Source organism: Vespa mandarinia, chromosome 13 (assembly GCF_050613455.1).
Source record: "Vespa mandarinia isolate Hongniang chromosome 13, ASM5061345v1, whole genome shotgun sequence".
Lineage (NCBI taxonomy): Eukaryota > Metazoa > Arthropoda > Insecta > Hymenoptera > Vespidae > Vespa > Vespa mandarinia.
The window spans coordinates 2,112,501-2,140,000 of record NC_140822.1 but is presented as its reverse complement, the minus strand read 5'-3'; the positions used below and the strand labels follow the sequence as shown (position 1 = coordinate 2,140,000).

The window sequence follows — 27,500 nt, the reverse complement described above, 5'->3', positions numbered from 1 at the left end:
ACTCGTTTTCCGGGCTATCAGCCGATTTTCCAAGCTCGGTTGATGTTAAATCGGCGTGGGAGGCTGCTAATCTTCTAGAAGCACCTAGAGTAGAGCCTTCTACTTCGGAATGCCTTTTACCTCTGTTACCGGCAGTCCCATATGTTCCGCTTGGATAAATGGCAGCTGCGACAGGAGGTGGAACTACTGGGAGTGGAGCGTAAACTGGAACAATTGGTGCTGCTGCTGGGATCGGTCTTAGTCCTCTGGGATGATGTTGATGTCCTTTTCTCGGTAGTGTAGCGGCTGGTACCAGTAAGACAGGTGCTGGTCTAGCTAAAGTTCCAGCAACGGATCGACTACTAGGTGGTAATGGATGTGGATGATAATGTTGTTGTCTAATTGGATGTCCAAGAGTATGATGACCGTGGCCATTGGTATATATCCCTTGATGTACCTGATGATGCTGCTGTTGTATCGCGTCTTCGTGCAACGCTCGAGTCTTCAACTTCTTCAATTTTTTATTAGTTTTTCTCCTGGTAGCAGAAGAAGTAGATTCCTCGACCAGCAAAGGTTGAGAAGGTGGAGGAGGTGGTGGTGGTGGTGGAGGAGGTGGTGCAACCAATTGCCGTGGTCTGGAACCTTTAGTACTCCTCAACGTTCCTTGTTCTTGATAGACACCGTCCATCTCGTCACGACCCCTAGCCCAAACCTTATGATTCTCATCACCATTGTAAAGACTAAGATCGTCCGTCGATGAAGCATCCAAACGATTAGCCTGTGGATTGTCCAGAGTCGTGCTAGACCCACCCAAAGTATGATAGAGACTATTGTTCGACGGATTGCCAGTTGTCATTCCGTTCGTTGTTCCTGTTGACGGTTCTAATCCCTTAGCATAACTACTATCAGCATAAGCATGGAAACAACATCTCACTAGGGCGTTGGCCGCCATATCGCGCTTGCAAATGAACGCATGACATTCGAGGACCTTGATACCGGTCGTTCTTCTCAAGACGGCCGCGAAGAGCGGCGGATGATTGGCGCTCGGCGTCCTGGCGAAAGGCGAGTCGAGAGGCAGAAATCTTGTCGTTGAGGAATCCCCGTTACCACCCTTCACATGTCTCACAGCAGCACAATAGTGAAGTGCTTCAATAGGAAAGAACCTGGTGACCTTCTTGCGATGTTCATCGACGTTCTCCAACAGCAAACCGTTGCTCCATACACTTAACCAGGAGTCAATCCCACGAGCACCCAACGCTCCTTGTTCTGGATATAATTCTCTCAAAGGTTCTTGAACACCCAACAAACCTTCTTTACTGGCATGAGGTACCGAACTACCAAGATACAATACTCTGCACCGGCAGTACGGTGTAGCTGTTTCTTGATTAGCACCCCGCATTCTTTTAATATTTCTAATAATTTAATACCAATGAAATTTTGCAGGTAATTGGACCAGAACACTCCTCAATCGAGTATTCAAGTCACCACAAATTTAGACGAAACACTGGATCACTCTGCCATTTTCTTCCAATTACTTAAGAAAAGATCAGGAAAGGAATCTCTCTCTCTCTCTTTCTCTCTTTCTTTCTCTCTCCCTCTCTCTCTCTCTCTCTCTTTTTCTCTCTTAATAATACACAACAAACTTAACCAGACACTTACACAAAAGAGATAGAGATTGTAGGTATACCAAGTGCTGAGTTGCACTACACTCACGATTACGCAGCCACTTTCCAAAGACGACGACAACGATGGATTCAAGTAGTTGCAAAATAAGAGGCGTGCTCCGACGGGACTCAAGCAAGCAAGCAAGCAAGCAAGCAGAGAGAGTCGCTTGGATATTTCGCAGCAGCTGTAGCCGCTGTTCGCTGAGATCGGCGTCAGGCCATTATGGCCGCCTTCTTACGGGTCCCCACTCTATTCTGAATCTTGCCTACCTCTGTCTCTCTTCCTCTTACACGTTCTTAACGTCTCGTCTGTCCTCGTCGGTCTCATATGACGTTCCTACCTTCGACTTGCTCGCACCTTTTCTATTCCCCCCACCTCCTCCCCTCTTCAGTTCCCACTCTCTGTCCCTCTCTTTCTCTCTCTCTCTCTCTCTCTCTCTCTCTCTCTCTGTTTTTCTCTCTCTCTCTTTTCTTCGGTATGCAGCGTTCCACAGTGGCGTAGTCTCCTTCAAAGAGAATCTCTCTTTCTCTTTCTCTCTTTCCTCTCTCTCTCTCTCTCTCTCTCTCTCTCTCTCTCTCTCTCTCTCTCTCTCTCTTCCTGCACGTGTAGCCTCGTGATCGCAAACTCGCGGCACGTACCGAGGAGTCTGCTCTTCGAGCAACGCACTATTAGATTGTTCGCATATACACACACACGCACACATACACACACAATGATGAGAAGATTATACAGACCGATACTTCAATAGGAATTCGAGAGCTGCTACGGTGGACTTTGAGGAATCCAAAGGCGCGGCCGGTAGCAGGCACTCGTCGTACTTCCACTTGGTGGGCCACATTGGGGACCCCTGAAAAGGAAAAATGGCTGACCTGCTGAACAATTTTGTCTTCCTATGTAAAAGTTTAATCGCTAGGTCTACCCTCACCTGCTTCAACGTTTCTAATACTTTTAATCAATTGATATTGCACTCTCACATAAACACGCGCACACACATACACACGCACAACACGTAGAAAGAGAAACAAAGAGAGAGAGAGAGAGAGAGAGAGAGACACGAAATGGAGAGGATGTGTATGAATTTGTACGCGCACGCGCGTTCTACCGTATCGTTTGAAAGCAACGAAAGAGACTCCTAGCTTCTACCGGTATACTCGTAGACTGAGAACGGCTCGTGAAGCGTGAGACTTCGCTGATCGTACCCCACTCTTCCTTTAACACACAGACCCCTCTCTTTCTCTCTTTCTTTAGTCTTTTCTTCTTCCTTCTACTTCTTCTTCTTCTTCTTCTTCTTCTTCTTCTTCTTCCTTAGTCTCTGTCCTTTTTGCTCCATGATTCGTCCGGGCACTCCCTACCTACTACCTTCGTGTGTCGCCTGTATCACTACTACTAATACTGTCTATTATTAATATTACCTACTACTACCTAACTACCTACCTTGTGCGAGAGAGTCGAGACCCTCGGGCGCGTTGTTCTCGGGGTGCTCCCAAGAATCGTGTCGAAGGAAACGGACGATCTTTCGCCTGGTTTCACATTGGAACGTTAATTCTACGTATTTCTTTATTTCCTTTCTTTTCTTTTTGTTGCTGTTGTTGTTATTGTTGCGTTGTGTTTCTTCTTTCTCCTTTTTCCTTTCTTTCTTTTTCCTCAATGTTCTTTAAAATGATGGTATTAAATAATCATCTAGATTATTTATCTATCATCGAGATATATGCATATCACTAATTGAATACGTTGAAAAGATTTTCTAATTCGATTAGGAACAATGTGCTAATATAGAAATTCAATGAATTTTTAGGTAAATATCTGGGTGTCTATAAAAAAAATCAAAGGAATTCTCTTCAAGATGGAATAGACGTGCACGTTGGTTAGATCGGTTCTATGAATGTAAACGAGAGCTGGTTTGACGTTAAGTCTGCCACGCTTCGTTGACCTGCCCTTTATAGGTCAACGATTGTTGCCTTGGTATATAAGAGAGATATAAAAGAGAAATGAAGATGGAGCTGAAGATTCTAATGATTCATTATATTGATCTCTTTTCTTTTTTTAATTTTTTTCTTTTCTTTTCTTTTCTTTTTTTTATTTTTTTTTTTTCTTTCCTTTTTTCTCTTTTCATTACAATACATTTTATTGATACATTGTATCTAATTTTAAAGATACAACTGGACATTAGGTATAATGATATAACAGTAATGAATTATTAATGAAATTGGATAGCCAGTGAAAATATAAAAATGAAAATAATGATGTTATTAAGTCAGAGGTGAAGGAACTTGTTCGTTGAGTGACGAAGAACTAGAGAACGGATACTCTCTTTGAGAATCGATAGGAGCCAATTCGAGGTCTTGAGGTCAGGTCGTCTACAGAGGATACTCCCTCCGTTCGTTCTCTTTTGTACCGTGACTGCGAAGGCGAAATCACGAATATTCTCATTGCGCAACTTGAACCAGCATATACATACATACATACATTTATATATATATATATATATATATATATATATATATATATATACGTACGTGTTGTGACGAGAGAAAAGTGGAGAGGGGGAACGTGGGGTGGGAGGGAATTATTTTCAAGAAAGGTACAAACAAGGTTCCTAGGTCGTGGAAAGAAAAGTCTCGAGGACAGGTCGCGTGGGAAAGGTCTAACTTCCTTTAACAGCAACATTTTTCTTCTTCTTTTTCTTCCTTTTCTTCTTCTTCTTCTTTTTCTTCTTTCGATTGGAAAATTAGATAAGTTAAATCTTTATACCTTGACATTTTCTTATATTTTTCTTATCTTTTTTTTAATAATTACTCTGATAATTTAGACTGATAAGTTTAATTGATACATATCTTGTGTTTTATATATATATATATATATATATATATATATATATATATATATGATTACTTTTAAAAAGCTAATATATAACTGATTACTTTTTTTGCAGGTAAGAAAATTTGAAGTTGTAAAAATGATCAACGTTAAATATAAATGAGAATTATTCTATTGTTCATGAATTAATTTCGATCAAATTAATTCTTTTAACGATGTTTAAATAGACAAGAAAATTGCATATACATTTTCATAATAAAATTCAGTGGATAGTTTAAAAATTGAAGAAATACAAGCGACATCTAAGGTCTCATGAATATAGACCTTAAATCCGTCAACATTCAATAACAAGAATTCTTTATTGAAAGGTTTCGCATTCTTGATATATTTTTTTTATCGACATGTACTAATCTATAAACGTAAGATTTTCTACTGTATATATATATATATTTTTTTTTTTTTTTATTTAACTCTTAAGAAATTCTTTCGTAGAGAAATATTAAAGAGCCGTATAAACGAGAGATAAAAGAATTCTCGTGTATTCGAGAGAAGCAGAACTACAAAATCGTTGATATTAGCATGCAAAAGACAGAGTCGAATTCTCTACCAGATATTTTCTTTTTTTTTTTTTCTTTATCGAGGGTGTCGTCCTTCGAATCCCGAAGGACAACTGGTCTCATCCTAAAATCTTTCTGTTACTTTGAACAGATAATTCTATGGTGTTTTGTACGTGTGTATATATATATAGTGTTTCGTTTAAATATTGACAGACGTTTAAATATTTTTATTTATCTATATCCTAGAACGATGATGAAAATCTTTATTAACGTATGCGATCCCTATTGCCGAAACTCTTTTTCCTTGGCAACGAACCAAAATGAATAAGTCGAGTGGGTCAGTGGGTCGACGTCACGTTAATTACGAGGAATTCAACTCGCCTCTCGAATCTCCCCACATTCTGCCATCGTCACCACCATCACCATCAGTAGTACCATTACCACCACACCCTTTACCGGCCTTCTCATTACCTTTTCCGTCGTGCGGAATACTTGGGATTCGTGGAAGATACCGACGGTATAACCATGGCTTCAATCGTGAGACATCTTTGAAGATCGTGACACTAAACTTTTAACACTACGATACTTTTCGTCTGTTAGAGTGAAATTAACTTCCGGTATAACCGTTATGAAGTTATACCGTTCATTGTTGTTAACGATGGATCCACCATCTTTCTCTCTCTTGTTCCATCTAATAAGAAAATAAGGAGATAGCGTTTCTTTTGATTGCTTCAGTCACGCTAGATTGATGATGAAGATGAAAGATCTTTCTTTACTTTTTTTTTTTTTTCTTTTTACTTTTTCGCTATTCATTCTTTTTTCGATCATTGTTGATTGTTATCTGCGAACTATATTCTCGATAAGATATATACACACATATATTGAACAATTGAAAATTGATTGTATTTCTTTGTCATTTTCTTATACATTTTTTTTTTTTTTCTAATGACGAATGTACAAACTTGCAATTGATTATATTACATGTTAATAAATTTATTATATATTTATATAATCGATTTGTTTATATATATGTATATATATATATTTATATACATACATCTATATATATTTATAAATTTTAGTGGAAATTTGATTAGAGGGAAGAAGTTAAAAATCTTTGGAAGAAAGGATTCACACAGAGTATTCTATTTATAGTGAGAGCTATCATAGAAAACCGGTCTTAAAGTGGAAATTGTGATATTAGGTAATAAAGTCTCCTCTATTCAGCGGACGACACGAAATTATCCCCTTAGACTTCCGGCGCAATACAAGTAGTACCGTTCTTAAGGTATTCCAGACGATCTTGTAAAATGTTCGCAGGAATTCACTAGACTATCTTATATGTATGTATGTATGTATGTATAAATGTATGTACGTACGAGTCACGCGACCGCGATAAAGATTAAATTGTGGAAACTTTTAGTTGGGAATTTCAAGAGAACGTTCCCATCCTGCCACGTCACCACCACTGTAAGTACCTACTTACTTATTTCCTCTTCTTTTTTCTTCTTCTTCTTCTTCTTCTTTTTTCACTGTGAAATCAGTCTTTTTCCCTTTTCTTATTTTTTTTTCTCTCTTTTCTTTTCACATGATAGATCTTTCTTGGCGTATTTCCTGTGAACTTTGCTCGATTAAAGTTAAAAACTTATCTTTGAGAGAATATACGTGTTTTTTTCCTTTTCTTTTTCTTTCTTTCTTTCTTAATTTTTTTTTTCTTTTTTTTCTCCAATATTTTCTCATCAGCGAATTGTTATTTTAAAATGTTTGTAATAGTTTTTGTAAGTACATCTTTTATGTACCGTAAATGTATGATTTGTTTGACGGTCAATAGTCAACTCTTCCTTGAACAGTTTCTTGAAATTTAGTTAGGAATTTGTTAAGTACCATCTTCTCTTGACGTGACCTTGCTCTTTGTCCAAGTTCCAAGAATCTTCGATAATTTTCAATCCAGGTATTGAAATCTTAGGTAGAGTTGGCGGTTGAAGAATTTGAAAAAAGGAAAAAACGAAGGTAAAAAAAGAAAAAAGGAAAGAATTGCATAGACTACTCTATGATTCTTAGGTGCAAGAAGAGAAAAAGCATTGGCAGCTTTCTAAGAATGCTTTCCGTGGTGATTCGAAAGTTTTATGTAAATAAGAGAGGCGAGGTCCTCGACGTCGAGACGTAAAACAGTGTACTTAAGATTCGTCTTGACATTTTAAATAAAAACTTTCTTATAATTATCAGCCTTTGTTGTCTCGAATTGAAATGATTTTTGTGACTTTTAATTATTCAGAAGAGAGAAAGTGATTTTTCTTTAATGTCTTTCTATTTATTAATATATATATATATATATATATATATATATATATATATATATATATATTAAATAATATCTATATTTAATATGAAATATTAAATATCTAAATAATTATTTTAATTTATAATTAAATATACAAATAAGTAATTAATAATTGTCAATATTAATTGATCAAGTTTATAAACATATATATTTGTATCTATCATTCATGATAATATTATATATAAATATATATTAATTACTATATATATATATATATATATATAGTAATTATAATAATAAATATTTATACTTAATAACATGAATAGAAATATAACGATTGTTCGATAATGTATTAACGTTACAAAGATATTGTAATGATCATCGAACACATATAAGAGAATCATAAAAGGTGCATTGTCCCCTATGATGCATGCAAGCATTGAAATTTCCAGCTCGTAGAATAACGGGAGACACAAACGCACGGCGAAGCAATGATCTCTAGTATTCGCATTGCTGGCAAATGCACGTCGTTCACTTTTACTAACGCGGTCAAGCTAAATGCTTCTACGATTATTCTCTTTGTAACAGGTGCATTTATTATTTACATTTATAATAAAAAAAAAAGGACAAAAAATTTGCCGCTTATAAATTAACAATTTTATTTACCGTAACAATTCTTTTTTCAGATATAAAATACGAAGAATATGAAAATGTTAAAAGGAAAAAAATTACGAAAAAAAAAAAAAAAAAGAAAAAAGAGAAAAAATACAGCAACAAACACGATCATTTATAATCATATGAAAATATTAAATTTATTTATTAATTTTCAAATTTGCCAAAAAAGTTGTATGATTTTCAAAATAAATTCGGATATATACGTGAATCATTCTTCTGAATATGTTTACATTTAAAGAACATTTGATCGTGCAGACGCTCCGTAGTTTAAATTCCAAAGGAGAAGAAATAAGAGATAGATAGATAAATAGATAGATAGATAGATAGAGAAAGAGAGAGAGAGAGAGAGAGAAGGATGGAGGGGAGGAAGAAAAAGTAAGAAAAATTCTTTCCCGTACACAGATTGAGAGCATGGCAGTTCACTTCCGACACGTAGTGAGTATAGTATCCGCTTTTCCGTCACGTAGTTTCTGCCTTTAGATAGTCACGAGGTCAGGACTTGTAGTGACTTGTCGTGACTATTGATGGCAATCTGCGAGCATTGACCACCGATCGGGTTAACATTCAATCATTAAAATGTCTTTAAAATATTTCTTTAAAATAAACAAAAAAAATATTTTAAATACATTTATATATATTGTATATATATTTACAAAGAGAGAGAGAGAGAGAGAGAGAGAAATTTCTAACAGTATTTATTTTTAGGTATACAGCTATATAGTATGCGTTAGACGCATTCAAGGTCGACCAAGAGAACTGGAGCATGTTACGAGGACTTCTGATAAGCGTTGCAAACTTGCCATAATTATTCGAGGCCGTTTCTTTACTTGCTCATTGAAAAGAAAGCCTGTTTTTTTTCTCTCTTTTTCTTTCTTTTTTTTTTTTTTTTTTTTATCGTATATGAATACGAAGATAATTTGAGGAGATTATTAATGAATATTTTTTTTTCTTTTCTTTTCTTTTCCTTTCTTTCTTTTAAGATTTTACTTGACGTTCATAATTCATTCAAAATTTATAAACCAATGAAGTATTGTAGTTGTATTATATTGTTTTGTTGTTTTATTTCTAAGCTTTTTCATATCGAATAATTTCACGCAATTTAAAGAGCCACGGTCATGGGAAATAAAAACGATTATCTTATCGATCGATCGTGATCAGAAAGAACAACGATGAATCTCCTTCTCTCGACTACTTTATTTTCAAGCTTCTTCACAATTGTAATTCAACGATGTAATAAATCGACGGAAGTGGCATTAATTGCTATTGTCTTATCTTATATTATTTACTTTTTGTATTTTAATGATACACATTTTTTTCAATCTTACCTATCACAATCATCTTTTATTTCCTTATTAGACGTTGATATATAGCTTTTAAATTGAGATTCACCGAGTAGCTTGGTATTTAATCAGGAAGTGTTTCTTCTCGTATATAGAGATAACGTGAGCATTATCAGAGCCCCTATACTACGAGTTGATATAGGTGAAATACTACACGATAGTATTTTTTATCAGGAAGATTATTCGATCTATTTTAATGTAGAAAGCGGTAATGGATGATGGACGATCTAAAAAAAAAAAAAAAAAAAAAAGAAAAAAAAAGAAAAAAAAAGAAAAAACAAGAAAAAGAAAAAAAAGAAGAAAAAAAATGATTTCAGCACTATGGTATTCGTATAGAGAGAATAAGTGGCATCTATTTTTTGTTTTTCTTTTCTTTTTTTCTTTTTCTTTATAGAAAGTAATCGGATCATCGATTAAAAATTTGTTGAACGATTAATTTATTAACTCGGATTGAATAATGTTCGACTACTTTTTTTTCTTTTTCTTTTCTTTTTTTGTTTATATATAACTGGCAATAGATAAAGTCATTTGCCAATCTGTTTGCCAAGATAGTATGCAATTACAACGGTAATCGAATTGTTGAATTTCATTAAGAGTCAGCCTCTTACACACCGTGCGAATTACATTACATTACTTACTCGTTGCTAACCGAGGAATTCTATAGAGGTTCTTGGTACCGTTTTCATACGTCACCGTAACGGTCACCCGGTATGCAGACGTTCCATCCATGAGTGTGTGTAACGTTCCAAGCGATTGCATACTTCGTCAAGAGGAAAAACGAGAGAGAACGACGACGATTCGAACGTGTCGGTTTCGGTCTTTTGATTTTTACGAAATACAACTGCATCTTGAGATATTACTCTTTGCTTTATATCGCTTGTTACGCGCGATGAAAGAAGAATCGCGTAACATCTTTTCTCGTGAACGAAAAAAAAAGAAGAAAAAAAAAAAAAGAAATACTCTTTCTGCGAAGACACTGCATTTCAATTTAAAGAAATATTTTTCATTGTTACATTGTCGTAATAAATTCATAACTTTTTATTTACTCGATATTAATTAATTTAGAAAAATCGTTTTTTGTTTTTTTTTTTTTTTTAAATAAAAAGTAAAAGTAAAAGTAAAAGTAAAAGTAAAATTTCAATGAAATATTAATTATATATATATATATATATATATATATATATAATTAATTTTAATAATGTATATATATATATATATATATATATATATATATATATATGTAATTAATATATGTATACAATTCATACAAAATTATTATTACAAATAATATTAAAAATGTCATAGTAGTTATAATCATATAGGATAATCAAGTATTATCAAGTACATATCTATATAGATATTTATGTTTGTAATACTTGATTGATCATTGGAATGTCCGGTGGCAAAAGAAAACGGTGCATCGAGATCGTGTTACGTTCGGCCACACCACCAAGAATGACTTTCTATTCATTTGTTATTCGTATAAGAGACTCGGTATATCAAACAATGCAAAGTGGTCACTTCCTGCTCTGCTAACCGCGAAAGTAATTTACTATTCGAGCGAGTACACGGTTACCCCGTAATCCACAAAAAGAGGCATGTAAATCATTCTTCTGGAAAAAGTTTCGAAAATTTACACAAACATTCTTTTTCTTTCATTTAAAATAAGCAGAGAGAGAGAGAGAGAGAGAGAGAGAGAGAGAGAGAGAGAAGGAGAATTAGTAAATAGAAAGTTTTAGGAAAATTCTTGACATAGTTAATTATCTAATCGTTAGCCTTAGGGACCTCTGATGTTTCTTAGAATTCAGAGAAATCGAGTCTATTGAATTATTTATTTTCAATTAATTTTATTCGTTGTTTTATAACTTTTTTATTAGACTTTTAAAGAACTTTTCAAACAAATTATTTTCATCGAATGAACACAATTCAATCTATTCGTCGTTATTATTATTATTATTATTATTATTTTCTTTTCTTTTTTTTTTTTATTACGTTCACTTTTTCTAATGTATTAAAATAAATTTTCTTTTTTCTTTTTTTTTTTTTTTTTTTTTTTTTGTTGTTTTCTCTTTTAAGACATAAATCACACCCACAATCACGGAGAGATCATCATGTTAAAATGCATTGCGTCGATTCGTGCATCAAAAAACATGAGTAAAGTATAAAGAATTTCGTAGAGAAAGTAGTCGACATTAAATATTTATTTCGACCAATGTTTTGGATTTCTTCTTAAGAATACTTATTTCACGTAAATTTTGTAACTTTTTCGAATTCTCTCTCTCTCTCTCTCTCTCTCTCTCTCTCTTCCTCTCTTTGTATTTCGTGAGAAGAATTATCCAATGATTTCTTCATCGAATAAATAAATTTTGTCGAAATCCTCGAAGTCGGATTAAAAAAAGGAGAAAATCTTGGAGAATAAATTGACGTGTTATTAAAATTATTATTGTTACTGTTATTGTCGTTATTACAATTTGTTGTTATTATTATTATTATCGTTAGTCTGGCATCTGGCGCATAACAATATAATACGTAATCTGTAGTTCACGTTAATTATCAACAATGATCCCTCTCTCTCTCTCTCTTTCTCTCTCTCATTAACAAGAGCTTCCTCATTTATTATAACGAGAATGACGTTTGATCGTCATAAAAATATTTTAATTCGATCTTTCAAATTTAAAATCCTATATTAATATAAGATCCTATTCGTTATTTCGAATGAACATAACGATTAACAAGAATTTTTCATTTGTTTACAGATCAGAACGAATGTGAAAATATTTTTATCTTTTGAAGGAACAATCAAAAAATAAAAAAGAAAAATAATAAAAAATCTTCAACGATTGCTAACTCGATCGATCGATCGATAAAGTAGAAAAAAAAAGAAAGACATCGTTAATTAACGATCATTAATGTTAATTGACTTCGTCAGTAAGGATGTAACGCAGCTAATCCAAGTCTGGGTGGTTCTGCATAGCTGTGACGATATCTACCGGGTGTCGGAACAATTTCTAACGGTGGTCTGGCACTTTCACGATCGAGTCCAGGATATCTCTCGTGTTCTGATAATTCCTGATAAGTCGTTGCCCTTGCACGAACTTTTTCACGTAATTCTCGTGTGTATGCTCGGTCTCGAAAGTCTCGTGACTGAAATATTATTAAAAATTAATTAATATTAAAACTTTACAATGTAATTATATACATATATATATATATATATATATATATATAAATCAATTTAATTAATAATAACAATGATTTTTAATTTAGAACTTATTTTCATTTAAATTCAATCATATATGATGACTTGATGATAATAATAATCTATATATAACAATTTATATATATATATATTTTTTTTTTTATGAAAATGTAGACTTTTATTTAATAATTTCTTCTATTTTTTAATTCTGAGACTTCTCTTTTAACATAAATACTTTTAATTATATCATAGATTGTAAGACAATTAAATTATCATTGTCTTATTGATTATTCTTTAATAACAATTGTATTGTTTTGTCAGATGAAAATGAAAATGATTAGAAAGATCTCTCACTTCTCGAGGATCGATAGAATTCCTCTGTTCACGAAACTCTCTCCCAACAACTGGATTTTCATAAAAGCTTCTCGGCCGTGGCCTAGTCGTAGTTTCCGATTCAGATGGTTGATCTATTCCATAATGATGAGTTCTAGGTCTTGGTCTCGCTCGATAAGCAAGTTCATTCTCTCGATCAAGCTCGGTATGACTTCGTCTGATTTGTTGATGATCGTGAGCAGGCGAAGAATTCACGTTGGTTTGATGTGAACGAATAGAACGATCCTCGTGAACTTGTCTAGATGATTCCACCCTGTCAGAAGATCAAATAAGAAAAGTAATTAACAGTTTTATCATGGATTAATTGACTTAAGAGATAAGAGAAATCTCTAACTTAGATATGACGTTTAGAGAAATGTCATAGTAGAATGAAGAAGGGAAAACTAAACCAAACCAAATACGGTGAGAATGAAAATGACTACGTGACACATCTTAACTTTTACAAGAGGAATAAATCAACTCGTTTCCAAGGAGAATCTGGTTTATCCTAAGAGAAACGGCGACCTTTCACCAGGCCAGTTTACTTTTTTCTTTTTTTAATTCTTACTTTCCTTCGATCAACAACGAATTGAATATAAATACGTTGTTTATCTATTACCGTAGGAGGATTTTACCTATGAACATGATGATGACCATCTGACTCTCTCTGCCTGGAGAGGACTGGTCTACCGATAGCTTCCCTCTCCATGGCCCTGAACATTTCTTTAGCATCTTGGAACCTCTCTCTTGGACTTGTCACTTCTCCAGGATTTACTTTTGGCTGATACTGAGGACTCGGTGATCTTTGTCTCAATTCTGGTGCCCTACGATTTCTATTACAACCAGGCGATATACCTCTCGTTGGTTGTTGCTGTATTGGATGTCTTTCTGGACTTCTAGGTAGCCTTGGTAATGTCAAACTCGAACCAGTAGTCTCCACGTCTGGGAAATAATGACTTTCCTCTGTACCAGCCCCCCAATCGTCATCTGTAAATTAATTAATATAAATATATTATCCTAAATAATAATTAAAAAAGAAATTTGAAGATTTGAAGTCAATTTGTGGAAAGATTATGAAAAAGTAAGGTGAAAAAATCGCAAACGAATCTTTCCTCTGAGATATTAGAAACTCTTTGGATAGATACACGCATCATGCATACAAACAAACACACACACATGTACACACACACATACACACACACACATATATACCGAAGAGAGGCATGATATAAACGTTACTAGATAAAATCTCTAGCATCTCGGTCAGTAAGGTGACTCGAGAAAACGCGAGTCAAGGCAAATCGGTCGAGTAGAATTCTGTAGAGAAGAATCCGAGAGAGGTCACGAAGAGATTTAAAGTGTGGACAGGTAATGAAATAGAGAGAGAGAGAGAGAGAGAGAGAGAGAGAGAGAGAGAGAGAGAGAGAGGTTAAAGACGACGATATCTTCTTCTTCTTCTTCTTCTTCTTCTTCTGCTTCTTCTGCTTCTTCTTCTTCTTCTTCTTCTTCTTTGAGTTTCTCAATAAGACACGAAGAAGGCTAAAGAAAGCCTCAGGCTATGGGCCGAGAATGCGGAACTTTATGTTTGGCCTCCCACGAGCTCGATTAATGTACGAATTTTCTTGGATTCCACATTAGTCCTGGTCAACATTATAGGAAAGGACATTGTATCATAGTAATTATGATCTCCAACATCATCATTATCATCATCATCATCATCATCATCATCATAGTCGTCGTCGTCGTCGTCGTGGTCGTCGTCATCGTCGTCGGCGGCGCCATCATCGTCATCGTCATTGTTAGATTTATCGTAATCGTCTTCTCTTCTGGTCATTACTATCATCGTCTGCCAATGACCTCGCTTCTTTCTTCATGCCGTCTCGTCTTTCTCTCGAACGCACCTCAAAACCACTCTTTTGCGCAATAATTTCTAGCATAGGGAAAGAGAGATAGAGATAGTGAGAGAGATAGAGAGAAATAGAGAAAGATAGGGAGAGAGAGAGAGAGAGAGAGAGAGAGAGAGAGAAAGAGAAAGAGTTGGAGTGCCGTTACCATACTAAGTTCTTAGTGTTAAAGGTTGTTGAGTCGATTGACTAACATCTTCTCAATATCAGGATGAAACTAGGATAAGTGTTGTATGTGATTTTATCTTGCCTTTATATAAATTTAATTTATACATTCCTTCCTTTGAATTAACTAGAATGAATGATTTTTTTTCTATTTTTTTTTTTTTTTTTTTCTTCATAAGATATACGTGAGCATAATGAAAGGAAAAGAAAAAATTACTACTAAAAAAAAAAATTGATCTAATCAGAAGTAACGAAAAAAAAAAAAAAAATAAAAAAAATAAAAAATAAAAGAAAAGAAAAAAAAACCAACTCATCTCATTGTCCTGACGTAATTATTTTAATAAATACATTTTTCTTTTTTTTTTCATTATTATTATTATTATTATTATTATTATTATTTTTATTATTATTATTATTATTATTATTATTATTATTATTATTATTATTATTATTATCATTAATTTATTCGTTAACATTTTTGCAAGCAAATACGTGAGCAAGTGTTTCTCTTTCGAAGAAGAAGAACGGTACTGGAATAATAATGCGGAATCGATTTCACGGCGAGCTAACTCCCGTGCGACGTAATAATTTAATCGAGGTGCCTTCTGAGCGGGACAATTCCTCGCATGGAATCTAGGCAACGATGGTTTCACGCGACTTACCTATTACGTATCCACCTATACGTACGCAAATTGCCTGTATAATTTATGCAAGTCGAGAAGTATACCAGTCGAGTTATACTTATCTACAATCATGATTTGTATTCGATTAATGGAAGTAGGGATAGGCGGGGGGAGAGGGGAGGGGGAAGGAGGAGGGGAAGAGCAAAGTAGAAAAGAAGAATAGTTGACATTGGAAAGCTTTGATCTACATCAATTGAAAAAGAAGAGAGAGCAATTTTTGTAGAGAAAAAAAAAAACGAAAAAAAAAAAAACAAAGAAACAAAAAGAGAAAAGAGAAAAAAGTGATCGTATAATAAATACACTCGAAAAGCTCGATAATGAACAAATGAAATATTATAAATATTCTTGGAATATTTTTCATTAATGAAAAATCTAAATATCGCGGTTGAGATGAAAGTTAATGGTCTTTACGAAACAAGCGAGTAAAAAAAAAAAGAAAAAAAAAGAAAAAAATGAAATGGAAGATTTCTTTGGAATATTTTCCATGATTAGATCTCATTAATGGAGAACCCAGAAATCCAGAAATCTCGTCATGAGTGGAATCGTACAATGACCTTGAACGTTCTCACAATGGAACGATTAAAAAAAAAAAAAAGAAAAAAAAGAAAAAGAAAAAGAAAAGGAAAAAGAAAATGAAAGAAAGAATTTTCAAAGTGCAAATTGTAAATTAACATATGTTACAGGCAAATAGAAATAATAGTTCGGAGATACGTATACGAATGTCAAATGTCATATGAAATATAGATATAAGTTAAGTTTCGGGGATTTAACATTTGACGTTTGTAATATAATCGATAGCACGAGTCAATCCAAAGCTGGTTGGTTTTTGCGGTCGAGTAAAAGCCCTGGAATCGAGATACATGTGCCCGTAGGCTGGTACCTGTCGCTGACACGACGTCCTAACGGTACACCTTCCACTGTAACAGGTGCCCAAGCTTGGTGGTACTCTCTCTCTCTCTCTCTCTCTTTCTCTCTCTCTTTCTTTTTCTCTGTCTCTCTTTTTCTTTTCATCTCGCTCCATCACACGTATGTACAAACATACTTAAACACCGAAGTATATCCGATGTTAAGTTGTTACTGTTTCTTTTCCTTTTTCTTTTTCTTTTTTTCCCCTGGTTTTTTCTTTTTTTTTTTTTTCTTTTTTTCTTTTCTTTTCTTTATCATCGAAGCGATATTAGGTCAGTCGTCCGTTAAAAAACATGTTTGAAAAAGAAAAGAAAGAGAAAAGGAAATCGTCCGTCTCTTTTAATTTTCATCTCGTTCATATATATATATATATATATATATATATATATATATATATATGTATACATGTATATTACTGGTTTTCATTATCAAGAATTATTAATTAACATGGGAACCCTCGATTCGTTTTATATTTTTTAATTAGAAGAAACACTTTGAATTATAATAAATATATCAATTTTCTAAACACGTCGTGTTAAAACTGAAAAGGATATCGCACCGTTCATTTCCGTTAGAATGTCGATTCGAATGAAGAAGAAGACGAAAAGAAAAGAATATGAGAGGATAAAAAAAAAAAAAAGAAAAGTATCAAGCATGTAAGTGCCCGACACACCATTGGATTTTCGAGGTGGCTAAAGAAATTGGGTTAGGGGGTCGCTTCTCGCTTCTGCCCGGTTTTCTACGAGAGCCGATAAGATTCGTGCGGACACACCTGCCGAGCGAATAGAAAGCGTCCAAATTTCTGTCTTTTCAACTTAAATTCCTCATTCTAATGACGTTTGACATTTTCAAAAAAAAAAAAAAAAAAGAAAAAAAAGAAGAGAGAGAAACTTCAGGAAAAATTTCAGGAATTTGTCGTTAGCAGTAATAACAATATTAATGACGAAGACAAAGGACAAAGATTCGATTCAATGACAATAAGAAAAGAAAAGAAAAATGTTATATCGAGATTCAAGTTACAATTTACGACAGGAATTAATTGATAAGAAGTTCAAGACAAGTTTCGAGTTTGAAAGCTTGTTTGATCTTATAAACTCTCTCATACCATTCCCATGCATTAATTATAAAAATCGTTCTATCGATTCTCGTCAATTTCCTGTTGGTGATCCGCAAAAAGAAATAATCCGCAAGAAGAAAGAGAGAAATAGAGAGAGAGAGAGAGAGAGAGAGAGAAAGAGAGAGAAAGATAGAGAAAAAAGAAGAAACTTTCACTTTCCATTTAGCAAGATCTAACCACGGTAGCCATCATGATTATCCTCTCTATGTTACGATGCGTTCATTGGATCGATCAATCGATCGATCCAATTGACGACTTTCCATGAGTTTATTCTAAACACGCCAGAGAGTTACTTCGACCGCATAAGTGTATTCACAAGAGTACATTGAACCATTGAAGCAGAGAGGCCTCGATTTCTGTAGAAATCGTTTTTACCGGCTAATAGAACCACAAGGGATAGAAAAAGAGAGAGAGAAAGAAAGAGAGAAAGAAAGAAAGAGAGAGAGAGAGAGAGAGAGAAAGACTTTCGAAATTAACTTAGAGAGTTGTTTGCTTACCAGAAGAGGAATCTCTCGAAGGTCTCGAAGGTCTTGGACCTAAAGGATGATGAGATTGATACGGTGGAGGAGTAGCCGCACTATCCGATCCAATTCCACTGCTAGCTGCACTCCTTGTACCACCTCGATCAACAGTTGTACTTCCACCCACTATGGTTTGATTTAAGCAACGCCTAAATTCGATACCAGCTAAGTTACCACGATGCCTGTGAACTGTGTCATAGTCACGTGGTGGTAACAATATAGGTCCAACGTCGTTGTCTCCTGAATTTCCACGACCTGAATGAAATAAAGATGGACATAGATTGTCACTTGGTTTCATTCGTTTATTCAATTTTTATCAGCTTCTTACCTAACTTCGCTCTTAATTCGGCTGCCAATGATTCGTATATCGTTGTAGTTTGGATGGGATCATGTTTCAATTCTCCACTACCTTCAGATGATTCGGATTCTCTTGTACTTCGCCCATCGCTACCCAAATTACTTCGGATTCTACCTTCACCAGAGGATACTCTTGCTAAATTATCTGTTTGCGACGCCAATGCCTTCAGTTGTCCACCCAACAATTCAGCTGTCTCGACCGAGTCGCATCTGATCGAACGGAAAGTTTCGATAACGGTACTCGTGTGTGGTGAATGGTATATTATTATTATTATTATTATTATTATTATTATTATTATTATTATTATTATTATTATTATTATTATTATTATTATTATTATTATTATTATTATCCAATCACATAATTGTAAGTAAAATGGTAATTAGAATTCATAAACTGGGCCAGTTTTTCCATAACAAATCATATTTATCTCGGAGAAACGTAAGGCTTCTGATTTTTTCAAACTTAATCCATGAGAATATGAGAGAGTAGGTGGATTCCTCATCATCAAGATATAATGAAAAATACGTTAACAGCTCGTTATACGAAGTGGAAGGATAATTAAGTAAAATGAAGACCTATAATCCATAAGATTGAGCTGATGAACGAATCGACCTCCATCTTTGGAGAATATATCTTTTTTCTTTATCCTTTATATTAATAATAATAATAATAATAATAATAATAATAATAATAATAATAATAATAATAATAATAATAATAATAAAACCAGAAAATGAAAAGGAACAAAATTTATTATCATAAAAAAAAAAACAAAAGAAAAGAAAGACAGAAAGTAAAAAAGGGAGGAAAAAAATATAGAATAGTTATGATAATAAATGAGATGAAAGTGTGATAACGAAGTCATAGACGAGTGAAGGTAGAAAAAGCTGTATAATCGGGCACGTTAAGGAACAATTAATATGATAAGAGAAAAAAGGAAAAAAGAAAGAGAGAAAAAAATGAAAACCTATATGCATGAACATGAACTGGATTGTTGGTGGCAGGATTTGGTAAGAGCAAAGTAGCTGCTACGATGTCTTCTCGTTGAACAGCAGCCAATACAGCATGACCTGGTACCAAATGTTTCACAGCTGATCTAGTAGAACCACCAGGATGAACAGTTTGAATAATCTTCAGGCCTTTACTGCTCACCTATCAACAATAATGCTATTATTAATCGAGAAACATCGTTTAGGCGTTATTAGGAATGTTAGAACAATAAAAATAACATGTAATCGTCGTATCTCTATCAATTTGATCAAAGATAAACACGTATACGTTTTCTAATATTTATTCGTAGAACAATATAAATGTATTAATCTTATTCTATATATAATTGTATTATGAGTTTAATAATGTGAGATAATTTTTTTTTTTTTTTTAATTATCTAATCAGATGTTAGATCGTAATTACGATAAAAATATATCAATATAGTTATATGAAATGTTATTTCCTATAGGATGATATTAAAGATGTGCGAATCTTATTTGATAAAATAATTTTATTTAAATTGAATGATTTAAAATAATTTTTTTTTTTATTCTTTTATTTTTTTTTCCAAATCTCTCATCGAACGTTTGATTATAAATTACAATGAAAATATATCTGTATAAAGGTTTCGCATTTAAATAAGGAATGATTCAACGTCCATTCACGCAACACTATGGATCATCAAATAATTATCTCTTATACTTATCTCAGTTAAGAGACAGAACATGAAAATCTCGTAAGACTAGTCTCTCTCTTACGTTTTGTTTCTTACGGTGACACGCGTGGCATTGTTCACGATAGCGGAAACGCGAACGACGTAATTACTACATCTCGCTCGACGATTACGTGCGATCCTCGTTTAAAAGGCCAAAAGAGAGAGAAAGAGAGAATGAGATAGAGATAGAGAGAGAGAGAGAGAGAGAGAGAGAGAGAGAGAGAGAGATAGGTGATAGGGGGAAATAACTAGAGAAAAGAACACTTTCAGAAAGAAGGCGTCATCTTAGCGCATTCTTCGACTACTTAAAGCAAACAATCTAAGCAATTAACAAGCCTGTCCATATTATAATCATTGTGATAACATTGCCATTGCTTTACCGATTTAAGTAAATTTTAGCGCATAGAATGATCCTCCTCCATCTTATTCGACAAAAGTTTTTTAAGACTTTCTCTTTATGACAGGCTTTTTGTAATTACACTTGCACAATAATTAGGCGGATCACTCACCGCTATTATTTCACAATAATAATAATGATAATGATAATAATAATAATAATAATAATAATAATAATAATGATGATAATAATGATAATGATAATAATAATGATCTCATTCTTTTTTTCTTTTTCGCGACATTTACAACGCAACAGTATTTCGTGTTTCGCGAATTTATCCCAGGCAAAATTTAAAATAATCACGTCAATTTTATTACGTGATACTCGAACTTCGATTAAAGTACGTATAGAAATTCGATTTATCATTTGTTTCGTTTCTTCTTTTTTTTTTTTGTTTTTTTACATTTTACAATCTATTTATTAACTAATTCAACGAGATATGATTTAAAAATTAGATCACTTTCGCGATAATATATTCATTAATATTATCTCTCCCTCTCTCTCTCTCTCTCTCTCTCTCTCTCTCTCTCTCTCTATCTGTATCTCTATCTCTATCTCTATCTCCTTTTTTAATTTAAAATCAATATATAACTGCACTAATAATATTTCATTTAATTATAAAATTAGATTCGTTTAAATTGTTTTTCATTCTTCACACGTTTTACACGTTTCTTTGCCTATCTTAAAGGATTACGATGATTTCAAATCGCCCGCGCTAACTCGTAACTATTTGAGGGGAGAGAGAGAGAGAGAGAGAGAGAGAGAGAGAGACTAAGAATGAAAGAATGAAAGAATGAAAGAATGAAAGAATGAAAGAATGAAAGAAAGAAAGAAAGAATTTCGCATGCCGTTTCTCTTTTCCCATATCGAAGACGCCTCGTTTCATTCGTCGTATGAAGATTCGGGTCAATGAATTCGTTATATATTAATTCTTCATAATTCATTAGCATAAATTATTCTAGTGGGTGTTAGTTAAGTGGCAAGGTCCTTCCCACGTATCTTACGACGTTTTATAGATAGATTAAATCATTAGATTGAATAATTCTAATTTTTCTTTTTCTTTTTCTATCGATTTTTCGATTTCTAAAGATATTGGAAAATTTTCTTTCAAACAAATGGAATGGACTTTTGAATCAAATTACTTAAAAAATATCAATGTATATATATATAGAAAAAGTATTAGATTCTTGATTAGATTCAAACGAATTCTATTCTCGTGTTAGCGTTAAGACCTAAATCATTTTTTTTTTTTTTATATATATATATATAAACGATTTTTAACTACCATAAATTTTTCTTTTTCATGAACGAAACACCGTGATAGGAATGAAGTCAACGGAGGATTAACTTTTTTTTTTTTTGCTTAATTTCCATTTTTAATTCCATCTACTTATCAATATTAAACAGAGAAACTTAACGTTTGTGTAGATTTGTTTTCGATGGAAAAAGCTAAAGGAATGGAATAGAAATGTGACGTCAGGGAATAAAATTATCTCTCTTTCTTTCCCAATTTATATTTCCTAATTATCAATTTCATTCCCACTTTCTATGAAAATTTAAATACTTCAGATATATTCGTTTCTGATAATGGGAAAGAAGAAAGATATGGAACGTAAGAAGATAAGAATGAAAACGATATTGAGAATTACTTTTAGTCGACATCCTTTTCTTATCATCATTTCTAAATTTATCCCTCGTATCAATTTGAAAATATCTCGACTAGATTTAACTTTTGGTGAAAAATAACATGGCAATTTTTAAAAGTATCCGGTTTTTTGCCGGTTCGGCAATCGTAAAAAAGGGAATTTTATGATACCTCGTATCTAACTTTCTCTAAGGGGGAAAAAGAAAAAAAACAGAAAAAGAAAAAGAAAAAGAAGAAGAAGAAGAAGAAGAAGAAGAAGGAGAGGAAAAAAAAAACAAAAAAGATTAGAGGATAGAAAAAGTACAAAAATGGAAATATTAAAAATAAACGTAGAAAATTCGTAAGGCTTCCTTCATATCGATAAACAAACGTCATGTCTTAGAATATTTTCGGACGGTAGGCGCCAAAACCGGATCTCGAAATGGTAGCGCTCACCTGTAAAGTGACCTTGAAAGGTTCTTGAAGTCGTTCTCGTTCGAGCAGGTAAGCTATGGCACCGGGCATCGCGTCCACACCCTTGGCCTCCCTCGCACCAAGATACCAAACGTAGTACGAGCTCTTCTTGACATCCTTGCTACCCCTCAGATGTAGGGCCATTACTCGCACTGATCTCGCACGGAACAAAACGGGAACAAAACAAGAAGAAAAAAAAAAAAAAAAAAAAAAAAAAAAAAGAAAGAAAATATTTCTTCCTTCGTCAAAAGCATCTTTTTCTTTTTTCTTTTTCTAACTCGATTAAAAATTCTTTCTAAACATTTTTCTTTTTTTTTTTTTTTCCTTTTTTTTTTTGAAGAAGAAGAATTTCAAAGAAGTTTTATTGGATGTTATAGGGTTTAAATTAGATTAGAATTTTTTTTGCCCCACCCCCACCCCCCAACAGATGTTTCATTTCTATTAATTCTTTGAAAAATTTGAAAGAACTTCGATCATCGGAAAGGACTTCGTCCTTCAAGCAAGATATTCATTTGTAAGTATTTTTTCAAAAAAAGAAAAAAAAAAGAAAAAAGAAAAACAAGAAAAACTTTTGACAGGAGTTAGCAGGTCCTCAATGAACATAACTATGTTTGCGTATCGATTTTTTGCTTTTGTTTTTTCTTTTTTTTTTCTTAACTATTTGATACATTTTCATTCAGTATACGAGAAATTCACGTGTAATTTCGTTGGATGAAAGATTATACTCCGGAACGAATGACAATGCAATACGATTCTATTCAACTTTGTTCGATCTCTCGATTGGTAACGCTCCACTACTAATTCGATTTTATTCGCTCTAGATAGAACGAACAGCGGGAGGATGATAAAAATGAAAAAAAAAACCCGTAACAAAACAAAACAAAACAAAACAAAAAAAAAACAAGGAAAGAAAGAATGAAAGAAGTTAACAACGGAGAAGAAGATTTTTGAAGGAAAATGAAGCTTTTACCGGGTCTCAACACGCTGCTGCTGTTGCTGTTACCCGTCTAACATCTACCTTCCCTCTCTTTCTTTCTCTTCAACTGCTTCCTCGATTACTTTCACGCTTAAACCCGTTTCCACGGGACACGTTATCCATCTTGCGCTTGAATCGATTCTCACTATCAGAGACACCAAAAATTATTTCTTTCGGCCATTTAAACGACGATTGACACAAACGACAAAAAAAGATGACGAAGAGGATTAAATTTTTTCTCTCGATCAAATATCAAGGATTTTATATTTGATAATAGAAACAAAAAAAAAACAAAAAAAAACAAAAAAACAAAACAAAACAAAACGAATTGATCTGTCACTATTGGAGAAAAGGAGTAAGAAAAAAAGAAAGAAAAAAAAAAAAAGAAAAGAAAAAAAAGATATCGAATATGAAGTAATGGTGATTTCAACGAATGGCACAGTCAAAGAGAGAGAAAAGAAAAGAAAGACTCGTCCTGATCGTCTTGTTAGCCTTCACCGAACACTTCGATCTAGACTCACCTTAATAAATGATCGTACAAATGCACCTTCTCTCTCTTTTTCTCTGTCTCTGTCTCTCTCTCTCTCTCTCTCTCTCTCTCTCCCTCTCGCTCTTTCTCTGTTTTCTTGCACTCACAAAAACGTGTAGGTGTGTATATATATATATATATATACGTAAAAAAAAGTAAGAGAAAGAGCAACTGGTCTGCGCACGATGCACCTCGCGAAAACCGTGTGTAAGGCCGTCCTTACGGTATAAGCGAGTCTAAACTAAACGTAACCACGGCGTCTGAGGTTTACGAGCTACGTACGAGCACCATCCTATGGTATGGGAGTAAAAAAGAGAAAGAGAGAGAGAGAGAGAGAGTGAGATGGTGAACCCGAAGTGGGGTGAGGAGAGGGAGGGTGGGAGGAAGGGTGCGAGGGTCGGGGGGGGGGGGGGAAGGGAGAGAATCGAACAAGCAAGAAAGACAGAGACGAATAGAGAACTCGAGAGTAGTCTCGTCTGACAGCTGTACAGTTCTGACTACTTTTCCACGTTGGTTTGCCAACTTGCATCGAATCACAGCAATGGTCAGTAATAACAGCAGGAACAGCAGGGCCGTTTGAAAATAATGGAAAACTTTCGTTTTGCCGAAGAAAATCGATAAACGATATTAAAGGAAGGAGAAAGACAATGATTGTCCAAATGATAATGTTCTTCTTTTACTCTCTTTCTTTCCTTCTTTCTTTCTTTCTTTCTTTCTTTCTTTCTTTCTTTTCTTCTTTCTTTCTTTCTTTCTTTTCTTCTTTCTTTCTTTCTCTCTCTCTCTCTCTCTCTCTCTCACACACTCATTTTCTTTCTTTCTTTCTTTGTATTTTCTTCAGAAAAAAATAATTATTTCTATCGACTGTCAGACACACCAAATATGAACTATACTAACGCGTAACGCGTAAAACGTAGGACACGAAACACGAGTCTCTCGACTGAAGAGCAACAGCAGCAACGGCCACGACGGCTTCCTCCTCTCCTTTCGGTACCTCACTCACTGTTGAATCCTCCTCCTCCTCCTCCTCCTCCTCCTCCTCTTCCTCCTCCTTCTTCTCTAACTCCTACTACTCTTCTTTTCTCTCTCTCTCTCTCTTTTTCTCTTGACTTCGCCACACCTTCGCCACGATCGGTTCTTGATCGACGTCGTACCACGTGAAAGAGAGAGAGAGAAAGAGACCGGTCGAGTTCCAACCGGCGCCTTCGGATGGATTCTGTCCTGAATTCGAGTAGTCCGAAGCTCTCTCGCCTTTCCAGGTACCTTCTCTGTCCCTCTCCTTCTTTCTTTCTTTCATTCCATTCCCTCAGACCCCTTTCTTCATCAGAAAGAGATAAAAGAGAGTCAGTATCTATCTGTCCTTCTTATTCTCTATACTATTCCCCACTCTAAAAAGAGAGAGGAAGAAAAAGTGATGTTGCACTTGTGTATCTCTCTCTCTCTCTCTCTCTCTCTCTCTCTCTCTCTCTCTCTCTCTGTCTGTCTGTCCTTCTCTTTTTATTTGCCATATTCCCTCCCCTGAGTCCTTACTCTGAAAAGAAAGAAGAAGAAAAGCTTATGTTCATCGTTCTCTATCTTTTTCTCTCTCTTTCGTATCTCGAACCCTCCCTCCTTTTCTTTGTCATCAGAAAGAGATACAAGATTCAGACTTGTTCCTCTTCATGTCCATCTGTCCCTTTCTTTCTTTCTTTCTTTCTTTCTTTCTTATTCACTCTATACTCCCCACTCCATGAAAAAGACCCACTTGCTCTTCTCCATCCATCCTATTCCTTCTATCCACCATTATCCTTCTCTTTCTTATTCACCTCTTTCCCCTCTTTTAGATGGCTCACCAACTAACTGCTCCCTACCTGGTACCTTTCAACCTTCCTTCTCCGCTACTACCACCACCACCACCATCACCACCACTATCACCACCGCCACCTCCATTGCCATCACCACCATTACCACCACTACCACCACTACTGCTAGCTTGGCAAAAGGACGTCGCTCGTTCTAAAGGCCTTCGCACACTGGATCCAATCGCTACTCTGACTGGTTCAACGAAAGTCAAGCAGAGAGTGTGTCGAGCGTGTTACCGGATTGGCATTTAAACACCATTACTCTCTTGCCACAATCAAATGGCAGCCTTGTCTTTTCGTCTGATGCTTCTTACTTTAAATCGAGAAGCCAATTGAACTTTCCTGTCATTATTATTGTTCTTCAGAAACTTAATGGACTATTATGATGATGATGATGATGATGATGATGATGATAATGATGATAATAATGATGATTGTGAGAAATGATGATTAGGGCTAAAATTGAATTTCACTTTTAATTCAATCAAGCAATAGCTTCGTAATGCTTGACAATGGCTAGCTGATAAATCAAGTTAGGCTGATGTGCGAAAACCTTAAAACTGGCAGGTAGAAAAAGGTTCGTATCAACGAACAGCCGAAGCAAACGATTCCCTCGGTGAACGCGGTTAAACGCGTGATCCTTGTCTCTCTCTCTCTCTCTCTCTCTCTTTTTCTCTTTCTCTCTTTCTCTCTATCTATCTCTTTCTCCCTCTCTTTTTCTCTCTCTCTACCTATCTTTTTGGAGAACTCCGTTGATCTTTGTTACTCCACAGGCAAACCTTTCTTCACCGGTCTCACTTCAACTCCTTCACCACCTTCTTACACTTCTCCCACCTGAATTTTCTGAGATAGGGACTCTCTCCCCTCCACCTACGCACACATATAGAGCCTTGGTTAGCTCTCAACGCCAGGTGTATCTACCTGGTGTACTCGCTAATAAACGTAAATAACTAAAACTACAATCATTTCTAGTCGATAATTATTTTTATTTGATCATCTTTCACATATTACATTCGTGAACTCGACTTCTCTTTGATTTTTTTTTTTTTGATCTCTACGACAAATGAAAAAGATTTAAATTATTCTATTAATATTTCTATTAATAAAGACCTTTTTATCTTATGATAATGTCTGATCACGAATAGACCATTTCTACTTTATCCGGAGACTTTAAAGATAAAGTCTGATCGAACAAAGCGAATTCTACTTATTATCTTATCTTACATGAAAGTCTGATCGAAATTGAACATTTTCACTTGCTTATAAACCATCACGTCAAAAGGATTTATCGTTTTTCAACAGATCATACATAATTCATAAATATAAATGACGTTAAACCTTTTCCTACTTTTTCTATTTATAGAAAACACGTTATGTGGCTTTCGTAATTTTCTCATTTGTCAAAGGTCAAACA

The 27,500-nt window shown here is 34.3% G+C and overlaps 3 protein-coding genes and 1 long non-coding RNA gene across 9 annotated transcripts in view; 1 reads left to right on the top strand and 3 right to left on the bottom strand.

The window, feature by feature from the left end:
- Positions 1 to 2,385, bottom strand: part of LOC118444259 (uncharacterized) — a 13,898-nt gene extending 11,513 nt beyond the window's left edge. For 3 of the 4 annotated variants that reach the window (XR_014982938.1, XM_085661140.1, XM_035872366.2), the window contains exon 1: positions 1 to 2,380. This exon is cut by the window's left edge. Coding sequence is in view for 2 of the 4 variants with exons in the window: in XM_085661140.1 (XP_085517266.1) it covers positions 1 to 1,378 (1,378 nt within the window). In the remaining 2 variants the exon portion in view is untranslated. The other variant, XR_014982937.1, reaches the window with a different exon arrangement.
- Positions 1 to 2,485, bottom strand: part of LOC118444255 (uncharacterized) — a 19,666-nt gene extending 17,181 nt beyond the window's left edge. Inside the window, exon 1 of the mRNA XM_085661136.1 lies at positions 2,379 to 2,485. The gene's annotated coding sequence lies outside the window, so the exon portion shown is untranslated. The remainder of the gene's footprint in view (positions 1 to 2,378) is intronic.
- A 2,137-nt stretch (positions 2,486 to 4,622) lies between these two features.
- On the top strand, positions 4,623 to 5,886 carry LOC146872581 (uncharacterized). Its single transcript, XR_014982877.1, has 3 exons — positions 4,623 to 4,880; positions 4,954 to 5,187; positions 5,265 to 5,886. It is a non-coding gene; the product is annotated as an uncharacterized LOC146872581 (long non-coding RNA).
- A 5,539-nt stretch (positions 5,887 to 11,425) lies between these two features.
- Positions 11,426 to 25,255, bottom strand: LOC118444258 (uncharacterized). Of its 3 annotated transcripts, none has more exons than XM_035872359.2 (8): positions 25,143 to 25,255; positions 22,726 to 22,895; positions 19,510 to 19,694; positions 18,510 to 18,748; positions 18,158 to 18,436; positions 13,521 to 13,872; positions 12,868 to 13,159; positions 11,426 to 12,458 (listed from the first exon to the last, which is right to left on the bottom strand). In XM_035872359.2, the coding sequence occupies exons 2-8, from the start codon at positions 22,885 to 22,887 to the stop codon at positions 12,240 to 12,242; spliced, it is 1,728 nt and encodes a 575-aa protein (XP_035728252.2). In that variant the 5' UTR covers positions 22,888 to 22,895; positions 25,143 to 25,255; the 3' UTR covers positions 11,426 to 12,239. The 3 variants fall into 3 exon arrangements, with proteins under 3 accessions (XP_035728252.2, XP_035728254.2, XP_085517096.1); XM_035872361.2 differs by lacking the exon at positions 25,143 to 25,255 and adding an exon at positions 24,241 to 24,991; XM_085660970.1 differs by lacking the exon at positions 25,143 to 25,255 and adding an exon at positions 23,714 to 24,014.
- Between the last annotated feature and the right edge of the window lie 2,245 nt (positions 25,256 to 27,500).